General features: G+C 40.0%; 1 protein-coding gene across 1 annotated transcript; it reads right to left on the bottom strand.

Annotated features, from left to right (window-relative positions):
• Positions 1–152: 152 nt before the first annotated feature.
• Positions 153–13,972, bottom strand: slc4a1a (solute carrier family 4 member 1a (Diego blood group)). Its single transcript, XM_084072262.1, has 21 exons — positions 13,760–13,972; positions 11,865–11,947; positions 11,365–11,420; positions 10,348–10,451; positions 9,869–9,915; positions 9,187–9,352; positions 8,882–9,017; positions 8,481–8,565; positions 8,334–8,376; positions 8,058–8,242; positions 7,267–7,474; positions 6,320–6,523; positions 6,017–6,165; positions 5,561–5,755; positions 5,150–5,398; positions 4,336–4,425; positions 3,793–3,959; positions 3,218–3,459; positions 2,745–2,914; positions 2,338–2,511; positions 153–1,515 (listed from the first exon to the last, which is right to left on the bottom strand). The coding sequence occupies exons 2-21, from the start codon at positions 11,886–11,888 to the stop codon at positions 1,462–1,464; spliced, it is 2,748 nt and encodes a 915-aa protein (XP_083928388.1). The 5' UTR covers positions 11,889–11,947; positions 13,760–13,972; the 3' UTR covers positions 153–1,461.
• Between the last annotated feature and the right edge of the window lie 323 nt (positions 13,973–14,295).

The following is a 14,295-nucleotide window of genomic DNA, read 5'->3' as shown; positions in this document are numbered from 1 at the left end:
TTGAATAGTCAAAGTATAAAACATGGTTAAAGTGGTTAAAATGATTGTGACACTATATTAACAAATTTTGCTGGGGACCCCCTGGTAACCCCCCCCCAGGACCCTTGGGGACCCCACGTTGAGAACCAATGTTTTAAATAATCAACACTTGAGAAATTGTATTTTTTAATTAAAGTTAAAATCAAAACGTTGTACAGTGTTCCAAGCACACAAATATACAATAGATGAGACAAAAATATATGCCACATTTACACAAATGTTTCCTCACCATAATATTAATCAAATGTATTAAGCCAAACAATAATGATCCCGCCCCTAATACTGTTCTCTCCACTTTTACAATCATTAACAAAAATTACACTTCCTCCATTAGATTTGGGCCGGTCATAGCTTAGTGGGTAGCGAGGCCGGCTGGTAGTCAGAAGGCCTTGCATCCGCACATGTAGAAGTGTCCCTGAGAAAGACACTTAACCCCTAACAGCTGAGCTCCCCCTGAGTGCTCATCGTGACCATCTGAGCAGCCATCAGCTGAGTGAATCTTAAATTGAATTTCCACGGGATTAATAAAGGTCTACAAAAATATATATGGCATATCAATTCTCATTCAGAAGCAGAAGTAAGCATACCTCATCCTTATTTACAAACTATCCATATGCTAACAGAACAGCTTAAATACAATGAATGCTTAGCTTCTTTCAATGAACACTACCACAACACAATAAATGACACAATTCTAAAACAAGACTGTAAGAAAGAAAAAGTACAAGGGAAAGATTGGTGTGATGGTCCCATTAGTATGCATTATCTATGCATCTTAGAAATTAAATAAAACTACTGTGTATCACCCTAAGTACATATATGATTGGACTCTGATATAACATTGATAGGACAACAATTTAGCAAAATTGCTACACATTCTCAAGCTAAAAATATATTCAACTACTGTACCTGAGACCTTATTGGAAAATACCTCTTCGTTTCAGAATACAAATCATTTTAACTTGCTTTTCCATTTTAATGGCACTTTAATTTTAACATACAATTTAAATAGTGGGAAAGGTGAATGTAAGAGCACATATTAGGCAATGTTTCAGTTTTGGAGCTGTTGGTACTACAATAAAAATGAATTCCTTGAGTAAGTCTCTTATTTGTTATAATTGGAAAAGCTTGTCATAGTAACATTACATGGATTATATTATATTCAAGGTTACATGGTAGACTGTTTTAACTCTGCACTGTCTGACCACAGTAATATAACATCTGTTCTTATATTGAGTGGTATCGCCCCTCAAATACGAAAAAGACTAAAGAGACATGGTTACAAATGCATACATTTTCCACTGTTATTTCTGAAGGCACATCATATACAATTTTCAAATTACTCACTGGTAAATAGGATTTGAGTTCATATGATTATTGGTGAATGGTGGTGTGTTCATGGCAAGGGGAATGCGGTATAGGCTACACATCCGCCTCGTCTTCGTCAAATTTCACGTTGGCATCATCGGCATCCAGCTAGAACCGAATTACATCCAATTACAATAAAGAAACACACATAGCCAGGTATTCCAAGTTAGCATAATGATTGACATCAGCATGGCGGATGTCATCTAGACATCTCTCTGCAGGTTTTGTAATGTCCTACCTATAATGTAAAACGCTACTGCTATAATCTTAGTATGTTTGTCTACAGCAGTGCTTACCAAACCTTTCAACTCAAGACCCCCCCCCAAAATGTGGTGTCTCCCAATGAATGAACCACTTAAGCCCTATTAAATCATTTTTCTGACACAAATTTTGACCTGATGGTCAAGATTCAATTCATCCCCTGAGTAAGCAGGCAGGCTCTATTAGTTCAATGGTAAAAATATCATTACTTGTGCAGGAAACCGGGTTCACACATACATATGTATGTACTGTATGTATGTATGTATGTATGTATGTATGTATGTATGTATGTATGTATGTATGTATGTATGTATGTATGTATGTATGTATGTATGTATGTATGTATGTATGTATGTATGTATGTATGTATGTGTGTGTGTGTGTGTGTGTGTGTGTGTGTATATGTATGTATGTATGTATGTATGTGTGTGTGTGTGTGTGTGTGTGTGTGTGTGTGTGTGTGTGTGTGTGTGTGTGTGTGTGTGTGTGTGTGTGTGTGTGTGTGTGTGTGTGTGTGTGTGTGTGTGTCTATATATACTGTGTGTATATATAGACACACACGCACACACAGTACAGTATATGAAAATTCTAATAAGACAATAACTACGAAATCTCAAACTCCAATAAAGTGTTTGTCTGAGCACCACACAGCACCAGACTATAACTTACACATTTCATCTCCAGTTGAGAGAAGAGATTGCCAGTCATCACCATACGCAGAGGTATGGTAAGAATGAGAACAAATGGCAGCGCCAGAGAGAAGCTGCTCATCTTGACGGCCCAAAGAAGAGCGAGGCACAACAGCTGAATCACAGTGAAGAGATGCATCCGCATTGTCGACACCTTTACAAAGCAGGGGAGGACAGTGGGAATGAATGCATGTGTTAAGTTTAATACATGGACTCTTCTTAATTTACGTACTGAATATTGCACCATTTGATGTTATGTAAACTACATTAAATTGGCACTGCAGTATTACGAAATGATTTAAGTTGATTGGTCTGTTATTGAATATGATTTTCTTTTCTCTCTGAAAAGGCCTAGCAACATGGTGAAGTTGTGAAGAGTGTGAATACCCTGGTGGCATAGGCAGTTGAAGGATGGTATTTCTTTGGTACAAAAAATAGAAGTATCCTGTCCCACATCTGGATTCCAAAGAGGGAGGTGACACCCATGTAGAGGAAGATTCCAAACAGGGCGGTCATGGGAATCAGCTTCAGTATGGGTTCCATGAAAATGGAAACACCTGGAAGTTGCATAGAAAATAAATGCTTAACAAAGGCAATTTGCTTTATGTGAGTAAATGGTCAGCAAACTGGATGTATAGGCCTTAATCGCAACATTTGTATTTCTGTGACCTGTCTTTGCATGTTTTTTATTTATTTTTATGTGACTTTTCCAAATTACTCTTTGGTTTAAATTACTTGGCTTTGCTTCTTTGTGTGAGTGTGTGTGGGGGGGGGGACAATTGATCAATACAAAAAGGGAAATATGCTCCAACTTGATATTCTGTGGTGTCTCCATCAGCACAGTAGATGGCAGCACTTACCAACCAGGATCGCCACGAGCAAGCCACTAATCCGTTGCTCAATCACCTTCTCAACCCCCTGCTTCGGGGCCGTAGCCATGACCGTGAGGGCGTTGGCATGGGTGACCGAACGCACAGTGGCAGCACTCAGCCAGGGCATTCCGAAAATAGAGCAGATGCCACCCATAGTGACCAGGATGAGCAGATCAAAATGGAATCCGGTTCCCTTGATCATCTTCTTCTCAGGCTTGCTCACAATCAGCCTGGAATCCCACAAAGACAGTCAGGGGTTAAACAGAATGAGTAGTATTTATTTATTTATATTTTGCAGGGTGATGTTAACCACATGAACATCCCTTTTCTGGGCATATCATAATAGGCATTTTGAGAAAATAGATTTTGTGTAGAGGGAGGGGAAAAGGGAAGGGACCAAGTATAGACCTCTGGTCAATGAAGTATATAGGGTTTAAGTGGTTAACTAATAGACCCTTTTCACACTGGAAAAAGTTATACTGTTAATATGCTAACTTTCATTTAAAAACATTGTACATTTATCCTTTATTTGAAACTTATGCTACAAGCAGAATGTCACTCACGTAGTGATCTGGGACTCGAGGAAGATGAGGATGAAGACTAGCAGGGCTGGTACAAAGCATAATGGCATCATATAGGTAGGGAATGTTTTGTCAAGTCCCATGGGGTTGATGAACCAGCCTCTGGCAGCAGGATTGGACACCTGAATACCTTTCGGCACGACCAGTTTCTATAAAAGCACACAGCATCTGTTTTTAATATTTTAATGTGCAGATGGTAGGCTACTTATAGCTCATCTGACACTGTTGCATAGGCAAATGAATAGAAAACTAAATCTCTCAACACAACAGTGATTAACTAACTAAAGGTGGTGTGAGTTTGTGGTGCAATGATCCCTTAAGATTCAAGATCTATTATTATATCTTATATATGAGTACACAAGAGTAAAATGATCTAGCAGAAAACAATAACAAAGAAATAAAGAAAAGCAGCAATAATAAACAGGAAGATCAAGCAACATTTCGGGTTTCATTTCTTAGTTACACAAATATACAAAGATGGTGGGGCTTTTTTTCTTTTTTTTCTTTTAAGAGCAAAGAATTTACCTGAGTGTAGGTTTCGTTGATAGTCATATCCACAGCGGCCATTAAGAAAATGGCAATGGGGACTCCAAAATCTCCAATCAAGCTACGGGCCTTGAAAAACAGAGCAAAAGAGTCATTGGTTAGCATTCACACAAATTACTTAGGATGCTTTTGCACTTTAGTATTATCAAATATTTTTCAGTATTCATTTCATTTTCAGTGGTAATGAGCAAAATAATGATATTGGAACTGTTTCTGTCAGTGTAGGTACTTTTGAATTAGTTTAATTATATGGTTAATTATAGGGTCTTTACTGCCTGGCTATTAGGCCAAGGCATTTAGAACAAGGTTTGTCTATAAGTCTGTATGCACAGTATGTACTTTATTCTAATGTAAACAAACCGCAGCTCATCTACATGCATGACATCAAGAAACAGAAGCACCTTTTGTTGTCATTGGTGAAGGCCTACTACAGTATATCCATTTGGATAATTGAGGCATATCACCATTAGGACATGCACACAAGCAGCCAGCCGCTTCACCACTGAACATTGCATTGTGATTTGTGCTGCTTCGTTCCCAAACTGCACTCATAACTTACAATCGATGGCTAAAGATTGGACAGGGAGGCCACGCCATTATTACCCTTTATGTCTTCCTTTTATTAATTTTTTCTCTAGAAGAGAAGGCACTGCAGTGAAACTAGGCTAACCTGGGGAACCATTTAAAGTAAAGAAAAAAAGAAAAGAAAAAAGGCTCAATGATGGCCGTTAAATGACAGCGAACTACCACTACCACTATGAGTATACAAAATTAGTCAAATTTATGGACTTACCCAGTCAGGAAGGAAGTGACCCTGCTTGAACACACGTAGTGCGTATGCAATGGAGAAACAACCAAACATAAGGCACATAGACAGCAGGGCAGTGTTGGGGTATTCTATGTCAACTTTCACATCCATTGGTTTCCACGTTCCATTGCCACTGGTGTGATTGATGGTCTTTGTGATGAATGTTACTAGGGGATCTGTGCCATTTCTCTCTATAAAGCTATAGTTCAGGATCAGTGGATGGGTTTTGAAAATCTGTGAAAGAAGAGAAGCAAATATGATTGACTGAGAGGTAACGTACAGTGAACAGGGAAAAGCCAAACACCATATGAATTTATTTTATTGTGTGTAAAATCATTAATATATACGTTAAACAACAACTTTTGGTGCCATTTAAATGGGATGGGAAAATGAGACCTTAAAGAGTTTACTGAAGGTCTCGAAGATGAAGATGAGCGAGATGAGGATTGAGAATATTTCCTGGGTGAAGCGAGAGAGGTATCGGACCAGGAAGCTTCCCTCCACAGCCACAACTATTATCACAATCACGATTAGCCACATTCCAACCCAGGCTCGACCCACGATGTACTCAATGCCTTGACTCTTGCAGAACTAGCATAGGAGAACAAAGGCAATAATCAATGTCACTGAAAAACAATTAAATAGTAACAAACGCAGGTAGAAATGCATATTATACCTATATATATTTAGATAGTGTGGAACTCCATATTAAGGCAAGACTAAGACGAGGGAGCCAAGTGACAATTCACAGCACTACCACACAGAAGGATAACGTGACATCAGACAATGTTTATAATATGGCTTTTACGGCTAAAGTGGACAGGCCAGTCTAGAAATGTTAGTTGTACGTACTTGGAAAAAAGCCTCCTCAAACACAAGCAGTGGTCCGGAGAAACCAATGATCAGCAGAGGTTGGGCACCAATCAAACTGAAGATGATTCCCTGGATGCTGGTCGATACCATAAGCTCTGACACCCCCATCCAGTTTTCTGTTTTATCAGCTAGGGTCAGACAAACGAAGAATTATGCACACAATGAATAATTCTCTGATCTCTATCATATTAAATACTGTTACACAAATAGATGTATCCGAGTGTCAGTGTGCCTAAAGAAAAGAAACACTCGCAAAGTTATAGTCGAGTATTAAGTGCTTACCCAGAAGTCCTCCGAAGGTGACAGCAGGGGACAGGGCAGCAAAGTAGATGAAGATGACAGCGGCCATAACCTGAGGGTTCAGGGCGTCTGTGTAATCACTGATGTAGTGACGGTAACGACGCTTCACGTCTCTCACCATCCCACCAAAAGGATAACCCGTACGAGCAAGTGGATCCTCTCTGGGTTCCTCTGGGGCTTTCGCAGCTGGGTCAACAAGCAAAACCAAATGCTAACATTTTATAGCAGATCTGCCTTTAAAGGGATAGTTCACCCCCAAAATGACTTTTTTACTATCGATTAATCACCCCATGGAGACTTGAATTCATGGATATTTTTTTGTTTTTTGTGTGGCCAATAATTTGATGACCGGCAGCGGTTCCGGTAGGAGACACAAAGAGTCTCCTTTGCGTCTCCTACCGGAACCGCTGCCTACTGGTCTGCTGGTCATCAAATTATTGGCTTAGGAATGTGACAAAAACAAACAAATATCCATGAATTCAAGTCTCCATGGGGTGACTAATCTATAGAAAAAAGTAATTTTTGGGGTGAACTATCCCTGTCTTTCTTTTCATCGTCGCTGTCAGGCAAGTCCAAAACCACTACTTTTCAGGAAATGGAAAATAACCTGTGTTCCAATTCAATGGATCAAATGGAGTTATAATTTAGTCACAAGCTCTTGTTATCAATTGTAAAACCCACAGAAAGACTTAACGACTTTCAACCTGGCATTTCAAAATGTTCCAAAAGTAGTGAATATAGCAGATTGGCTACTTTTGCTACTTTTGCACAACACTGTCACACGATGAAGTTGTAGGGATTTAAGGTTATGTAAAATGCTTAAAGAGTCATATGGTTTTAATATTTCACTTTTAATTAAACAAAAAAAACGTAAGATATGAAGACTCGAGGGAAGGGAGAAGATGTGAGGGCTGTAATGTAAGACTGACCTTTGACCCTGTCACCAAAGGCCAGCCGAGTGTCACATGGGCGGAGTCTGTCGCGGAGCAACTTCCGCTGGAAGTCGATGACTGGCGCCAGCATGGCCTGGTCTTGGATCTCAGTGGGGGGGATGACAATGCTGCAGTCCATGAAGTCAGCAATGGCGTTGGTCACGTCCTTTCCCGTCTGAGCCAGGTACGCCTCCAGACCAAACACCTGCAAGACAGAAGGTTTTAGTTTTTTAGCTCTTCTCAGGTAGGCCTGTCACATAATCGCCTGATCGCAATTATTTGAGATAATGGCAATTTGCATTATCGTCATAATCGTTTCCATGTTGAAAGATGTTCGTATACATTTTCAAACATTTTCAAAAATAGTAGACATAGCGGATCTACAAGCTCACTGTGAGCTTGTAGATCAGCTAGTACTTACTTACTTACTTACTTACTTATATTAGCTATTTCCACAAATTTCTTCAAACAAAGAGTATAAAATGATTAAATATAGCCTATTTCTATTTATTTTGAGTATTGGTACCGACAGTTATCTCTTTGTATATTTGAGTTAGTTGACAAATCTGTCCTGTGCAATTTGTGTTTACAACCCCTAAAAATCAAACACAAATGTAATTTGATGTTCTGATGTTCAATGCCAAAAACACGATTAAATCATTGATCGCAATTTTTTGCATGACAATTATTCGTCAAGTAAAATGTCATGATTGTGACAGCCCAACTCTCAGGATGACAAAACTGCGCCATAACACTCTATGCCATATTCTATCTCTACTGTCTCTCACCCAGTCAGCCATCAGGGCACCCATGGCGCGGCCACCCTCGTGGTAATCCAGCCCACTCTGACTGGGTCCCACCAGGACGAAGACGAAGCGAACAGGCACAGGAGCCTCGAGGGCAGACTGCATCACCACAGAGTCACTCAGCCTGACGAAGGCTACCGCTGGTTTCTCCAATGTGTCCAGGACGCCTGTGAGAAGATAAAAACAATAGCTCAATATACACAATAAATGAATGATAATAATATAAAGAGACCCGCTGTCTAAATGTCATGCACTTACCAGAGAGAACGATGGAGGCCTCCACTTTGTCAGAGTAGTCTCTCTGCAAAACAGTGGGCAGTCAACAGAGTGTAAGTTATGAGATGTTGATAACGGATGAAAGCAATGATTATTGGGTATAGCAGGATAGCTGAAAATGAACTATACCCTTTTGGTGACCGAAAAGGTTTGCATCTCAATGTCTCCTGGTTCAGTGCCGATTTGCCCTTCTTCAGTACCTTGGTCAGATTGACTGGAAGGACAAAGAGAGAGAGAGAGAGAGCGTGAGATTACAAAATGAATAGAATACACAACTGTATCATGGGACTCACGTTCTAATATATTTAATGACTTTTACTTGCAACTGCAACCTGGATGCTATGAAGCTCTACGTAGCATCAAATGTATAGTGTGCAAGTCTATTGCATGATCACTCACTGTCCCATTGTACAAAATGTGACGTACATTGTCAGTGTGTATTAGGCATGTGTTGGTAGGTATCCATCACTAGCGTTCGTCTGGCTACTTTGGTGTGTGTAAACATACATTCTATACTGCATGCGTGTTACCTGCGTCTCATCAGCAGAGCCCTCAGCACAGCGTCTCGATCACTGGCACGTATTTCGTTTTTGTTCAGCAGTTCATCAACAACCTTCTCAGCCACAGCAGACAAGGAGCTGGCATTCAGGTCCAGGATGATAGCACCTAAATGCATTTTAGACAAACACGAGTCATAATGGAAATCATGCTTGACCACACATTTGTTCTACTAGGTCCTTTTCAAAATGAGCATAAACCTGTCATACATGCACTCATGCGGGGAGATCTGCGTTTTCACAACGGATGCATTTTGCTGAGGGTCAGCCTGCAGTACCTGTGCTCATGATCTTGCGGAGCTGCAGGACACTCTTGAAGGTGAGGTAGGAGATGTGCGAGGGGCTCCATTGTCCGGTAGTTGGGTTTAAGTTCTCCTCATAGCCAACCCAGCGGCCAGTCTCTTGCCAGGTGCTGCCTTGGAGCTCATTCAACTCCACATAGGCCTGCGGTAACACAACACCGTTAGACAGGGACAGTCGCACAGCAAAATGCTAAATGTTAAAGCCTCTGTTTTACCCCGGATTCAAACCAAGGTCTCTTGCACAACTTATCACTTATCACTGGGCTAATATAGAGCTTGCTCAGGGGAGAAATTGTGACCGTCAGTCTGTACCACTCAACCAGTCGTGTCAAACCAGACACCGAATCGAAATGTCTCAACAGAAGAGCAGGGAGACTAAATACAACCACCCCATTTATATAAGCTATATTATATTAACATACTCTACCATACAGATTGGATAAAATATCATTGTAATTAATCACACACAAAAAAGTTAAATAGTGGGGCTGTAATTGAACTCTGAAAGAGTAAGAATGGACCTTTATGAGTCCATATTTATTTTTCATTTTTTCACTTTCAAATGAACACTGAGGATTTTACGGTTTACAGAGGTTGGCTGCGTGTGGTAAGATTACAGCTGATGACGGTAGATGGTAAATAAAGATGGTAGACCTACCTGAGCATCCCCTCTTGAGTTGGCGTTGGTGTTCAGGTTCAGGAAGGCTGAAATGGCCAGATAAAAATACAATTAACCTTTGGTATCACAACCTTGCATGATGAACAATTATGCATGGCGGGAGACAGATGGAATCCCCTGGTTGTACTGGGGAGGGTGATCAGAGCAGTGATTCTCAAACATTTTCATGTCAAGGGATCCCCAAATAAAAAATAAAAAAAAGTTTGTGCCTGGGACCCCCATACAAGGTTTGTGTTGTTAAAATGTTCAAAAACAATTCAAAATCTTTCACATTTTTTCAAGATTCTTTTGAAAAAACATGTCGCATCACGACATGTTGTGAGTTTGTATTTGTAGAGTTATTTTCAAATAGCTGATGCATATACAGGGTAAACTGATCAGGATTTTGTATTAACTAATTTGACTTGGAACCCCCCAGTAGGACCCGCTATGAGAAGCACTGCAACAGAGCAGCTTACCCTCTGAGGCAGCGGGCAGGACGATGGTCTCGAAGGGCACCACATTCCCCTCGTCCGCCCTCCTCTGCTCGAGGTCATAGCTGTCTCTGTGGCCTGGTGGAGTCCTGGTGGTGAGGAGGGAACAGAACAGTGGTATAAACTGAACAATAAGGATGAGTAGAGCAGGGGTTCTGCTCTGCTCTCAATCAGGGGTCATCAATGTGTCCGTATACGGACAAATGTGTCCGTGGCAAGACTTGGCGTTGTCAGTGGCAAATTTTTGTTTTTTAGTTTGTTTTACATTTAACATTATAATGTTGTCATTTTGATTATAAGAACCAATTACTGAATGTCAGTCGCAGGTTTTCTTCAGAATATTTATGACACTGATTCACTATGACACTATGGCACATTAGGAGTCCACTAGGGCAGTGGTTCTCTAACTTTTTATTTTCAAGGACCCCCATAACTCTGAGAGTGCACAAATGGAACCAAATGGACCTGTAGGGTCCATTTGGTTCCATTTGTGCACTCTCAGAGTCACAGACCTGTAAAGGCAATAGCTCTTTGTCCGCTCATTTGTATGTCCATGGCAAAAATATATAATTTTGACATAAATGTCCACCACAAGCCAGCATGGTGATGACCCCTGCTCTCAATGTCTCACCAGATTTTACGGACAAGATGCCAGGAGCTTGTCTTTCTGCTTATGAAGCGACGCAATTCAGCCCTGACAGGAGGGGAAATGTTTTGGGAGGAAAATCATATCAATTGCTATTGTGGTGTGGTGTGGTGTTCAAGTGAGGCAGGGTAGGGTATGGGTTTGAAGCTTGCAAATATCTTTCAGGATATTCAAAAGGGAGCTCTTTAGGCTCAGTTTGGTTTTGCAAAGATAAGGGTGCTGTTCTCTTCATGGCCAGAGGAGGGCAGGATTTGACTAACTATCTCCTATCACTGACCAACCATTTGTATACAGTTTGAAGCAAAACCTCTACCAAACATCTACTTATGAATACTTAAAAGAAATAAGAAACTTACAGTCTTAGTGGAGAAGGGAAGGCTGACTCATTGTCTTCATATGACGAGTCACTGCCCTAGTTTAGATTAAAGACAAAGAGGAATTAATGCAAGACAGTTTGAGAGGTGAGGGGATTGAAAAGGCAATGGTGAAGTGGGAAAACACTTATATTTACACTTACACACATACTAAACTGTCCTTCAGTCCATTTTTAATACCAATACAAGCCACCATTACATCATATTCTTTGAATGAAATTTCACCATATATCAGTCCATATTAATGCTTACTATAAGATGGTACCATTTATGTCTACGTACTCTAACATTCCAGGAAGCTGTAGCTTATAGAAATTCCCACCAATAATGTCACCGCCAGGTTCATTTTCTAGTTATCCACAGCCCAACTCTGAGACACAGAGTTGAGTGAGTTGTATAGTAAGAATTAGAACGTAATGATATATGGAGATAAGGCTGACGAAAATGCTCCCTTAACAAGTGTGGAAAAAAGTTAGGCTGACCCCAAAAGACAGATTGTTTTCCATTGGTGTGTTTCAGATGTGTATCGTCTTCCCATAAATTCTCAGCAACGGTTGAGCATTCCCTGTAGCAATAAAAAAAAAATCATGAACATAAACATCTCCTCATTTGAGATTCAAATAATATTTCAGACATGCTTGTAACTGTGATGTGACAAAGATAAGGCTCAATATGAGCCCCAGAAACATCTATTTGAAGCCACCATTTCTCATAGTGAGTGGGAAGAGTTTCTGTGTACATGAATAGCCTACTTGGGATGTGCAGCATCTTGTTTGGATTAACATTATTACTGAAAACATCCAATAAGATGAAGAGAGATATATTTCTAATGTACTGCAGCAAATGCGTCATTAAACCATGCACTCATTTGATTGTTAGGGTCTTATTCCCACTCTCAAGAACACAGTGCAATATCAAAAAGATCGATATTGTGATATGAGACTAGGTATGGTCTGAATATCATAACATCGTGATATGGCATAAGTGCTTTTTCTTGGATTTAATCACTAAAGCCCTATATTTAAAAAAAACTTTTCAACACTAGCGAAAATAGCCTTTCTATATGCTCAGAATGCTTCACGATGTGATATGTTGTGAACTTCTAGATTGGCTATTTTTTACTATTTTTGACAAAGTAAGTAAATATATATATATATATATATATCAATTTGATTAGATTGATTATTTTATTATTATATTACATTATTCATTTTATTCTCCCCATATATATATATTATACACTGTATACACTGTATATACTGTAAATTATAGTCACATGGTATTTGGTCAAACATATTGTGATATTTGGTTTCGTACATATCGCCCGCCCTAACATCTTCTATCTAATGTCACAGACACTGTCTGGTGAGCTCAGGACCATGACTGATAGTAAGACAGCCGTTGAGACTACAGCATGTGTCCTATACCGTACTGTACTTTATGTAGTGAAACAGCCGACATTTTGTCTTATCTTTAGGTTACTCCCTATTTGTAACAGAACACTGTGCTATTTCTATCATACACTATACTGTAACAAAATTAAGTTATCAACATTATTACAGCAAGGCCACTATTTAAAATACAAATACAAGTAGACACATGCTATGATTTATATAGAAATGCTCATTCACTATGATATAATTCTTGGAGCACAAATTATTATTAAGCATGATGAATATCAATTGAACAGCACAGTTGGCAGCATACTGTATTATTACATTCAAGGAAATGTTTTAATTTAATTGGCTTGATATTTTCCAGAAGAAAGTGGAATAAATAGTAATATGTATGTCAAATTGTAAGGAATAGTCCCTTACGATGAAATTGTTATAGTCAACAGACACAAGATTATAGCAAATGATATTAGTAAGACGTTCTAACACTAGCATAATGGCAACGGATGTTGTAAAGACAAGGAATTCATTTGCTGTTAAATCATAAGCTTTAGAAATGTGACCCTCAAACTATGCAGAATAGATTAACATGGAACAAAATTTAACAACTAATATAACTGGCCCTGCATTGGCATAAATTATGAGAATCATCAAGTACCATTACTGACATTAGAATCCCCTTCAGCCTGAACATCAAATATGCTTACAGAAATATACTTTTTCAATAACATGTTGAATGTTTTCGCATGGAAATTGACCAACTTGTGGAAAAAAGGCCCCTGAATTTCTGTCCTCAGCTTATAGATATCTTCAAAAAGCATACTATAAGTTTAAATTAGTAAGCCATGAGTAAGCCATTAGTATGTCACCTGGAGCCATTCAAATGTCAATTTAGTTTCACCTGTGCCCCACCCAACTCATTTGACCCTTCTAGTCCATTCAGTGCTAATAACCCCATAACCAGAGAAGGCCACACCCCTTACCTGCATGCAGGTACTCCCACCTGGTCTGCAGCGCTGGGGACAGGACGATCGCTGCGCTGTAAACGAAGGTCGAGCCAAACGATTGAGTGACCAAAAACTGATGAAGATGAGTACAGAGAACGAATGCCAGCAGAGGGAACACCCATTAGAAACTACGTCGACCTGAAAGGCCTGCACCCGACAACCCTCCATTTGCCTAGCGCCCTTTCGGGGACGACAAAGATAAGGCATGCGTGACTGACAAACAGCCCTATCTACCTCTGGCACCTTGATGCAGGGATATCCCAACCCTCCGCCCTCTCCACTTGGGGGCCAAGTCAGGACAGGCTGTCATGCAGGCATACTGACCTGTATGGACCAATGGGGTCCACTTCATCTTGACTCAAGGGTTCTGGGTCTCAAAAGTAGAGGAGGCCAGACAAGGGGGGAACATATCAGGAGGAGAGCATCTTGACTTACTGCGTCATGTTTGCATATTGAGGATTCCCTTTTCGATGATGCGGGGAATCCCCCCTAGTGATCATCTTGAGAAGGTC

The sequence above is a fragment of the Gymnoscopelus microlampas genome (genome assembly GCF_963454915.1).
Source record: "Gymnoscopelus microlampas genome assembly, chromosome: 11".
NCBI lineage: Eukaryota > Metazoa > Chordata > Actinopteri > Myctophiformes > Myctophidae > Gymnoscopelus > Gymnoscopelus microlampas.
This window is presented reverse-complemented; position numbering and strand designations above follow the sequence as displayed.

Coding starts and splice junctions, on each gene's coding strand:
- slc4a1a (XM_084072262.1), bottom strand. CDS start 11,888: ATGGAAAACAATCTGTCTTTTGGG. Junction 9,353..9,868: donor ACTCAAGAGGGGATGCTCAG/GTAGGTCTACCA, acceptor GTGTTACCGCAG/GCCTATGTGGAGTTGAATGA. Junction 7,475..8,057: donor GTGCCCTGATGGCTGACTGG/GTGAGAGACAGT, acceptor TCTGTCTTGCAG/GTGTTTGGTCTGGAGGCGTA.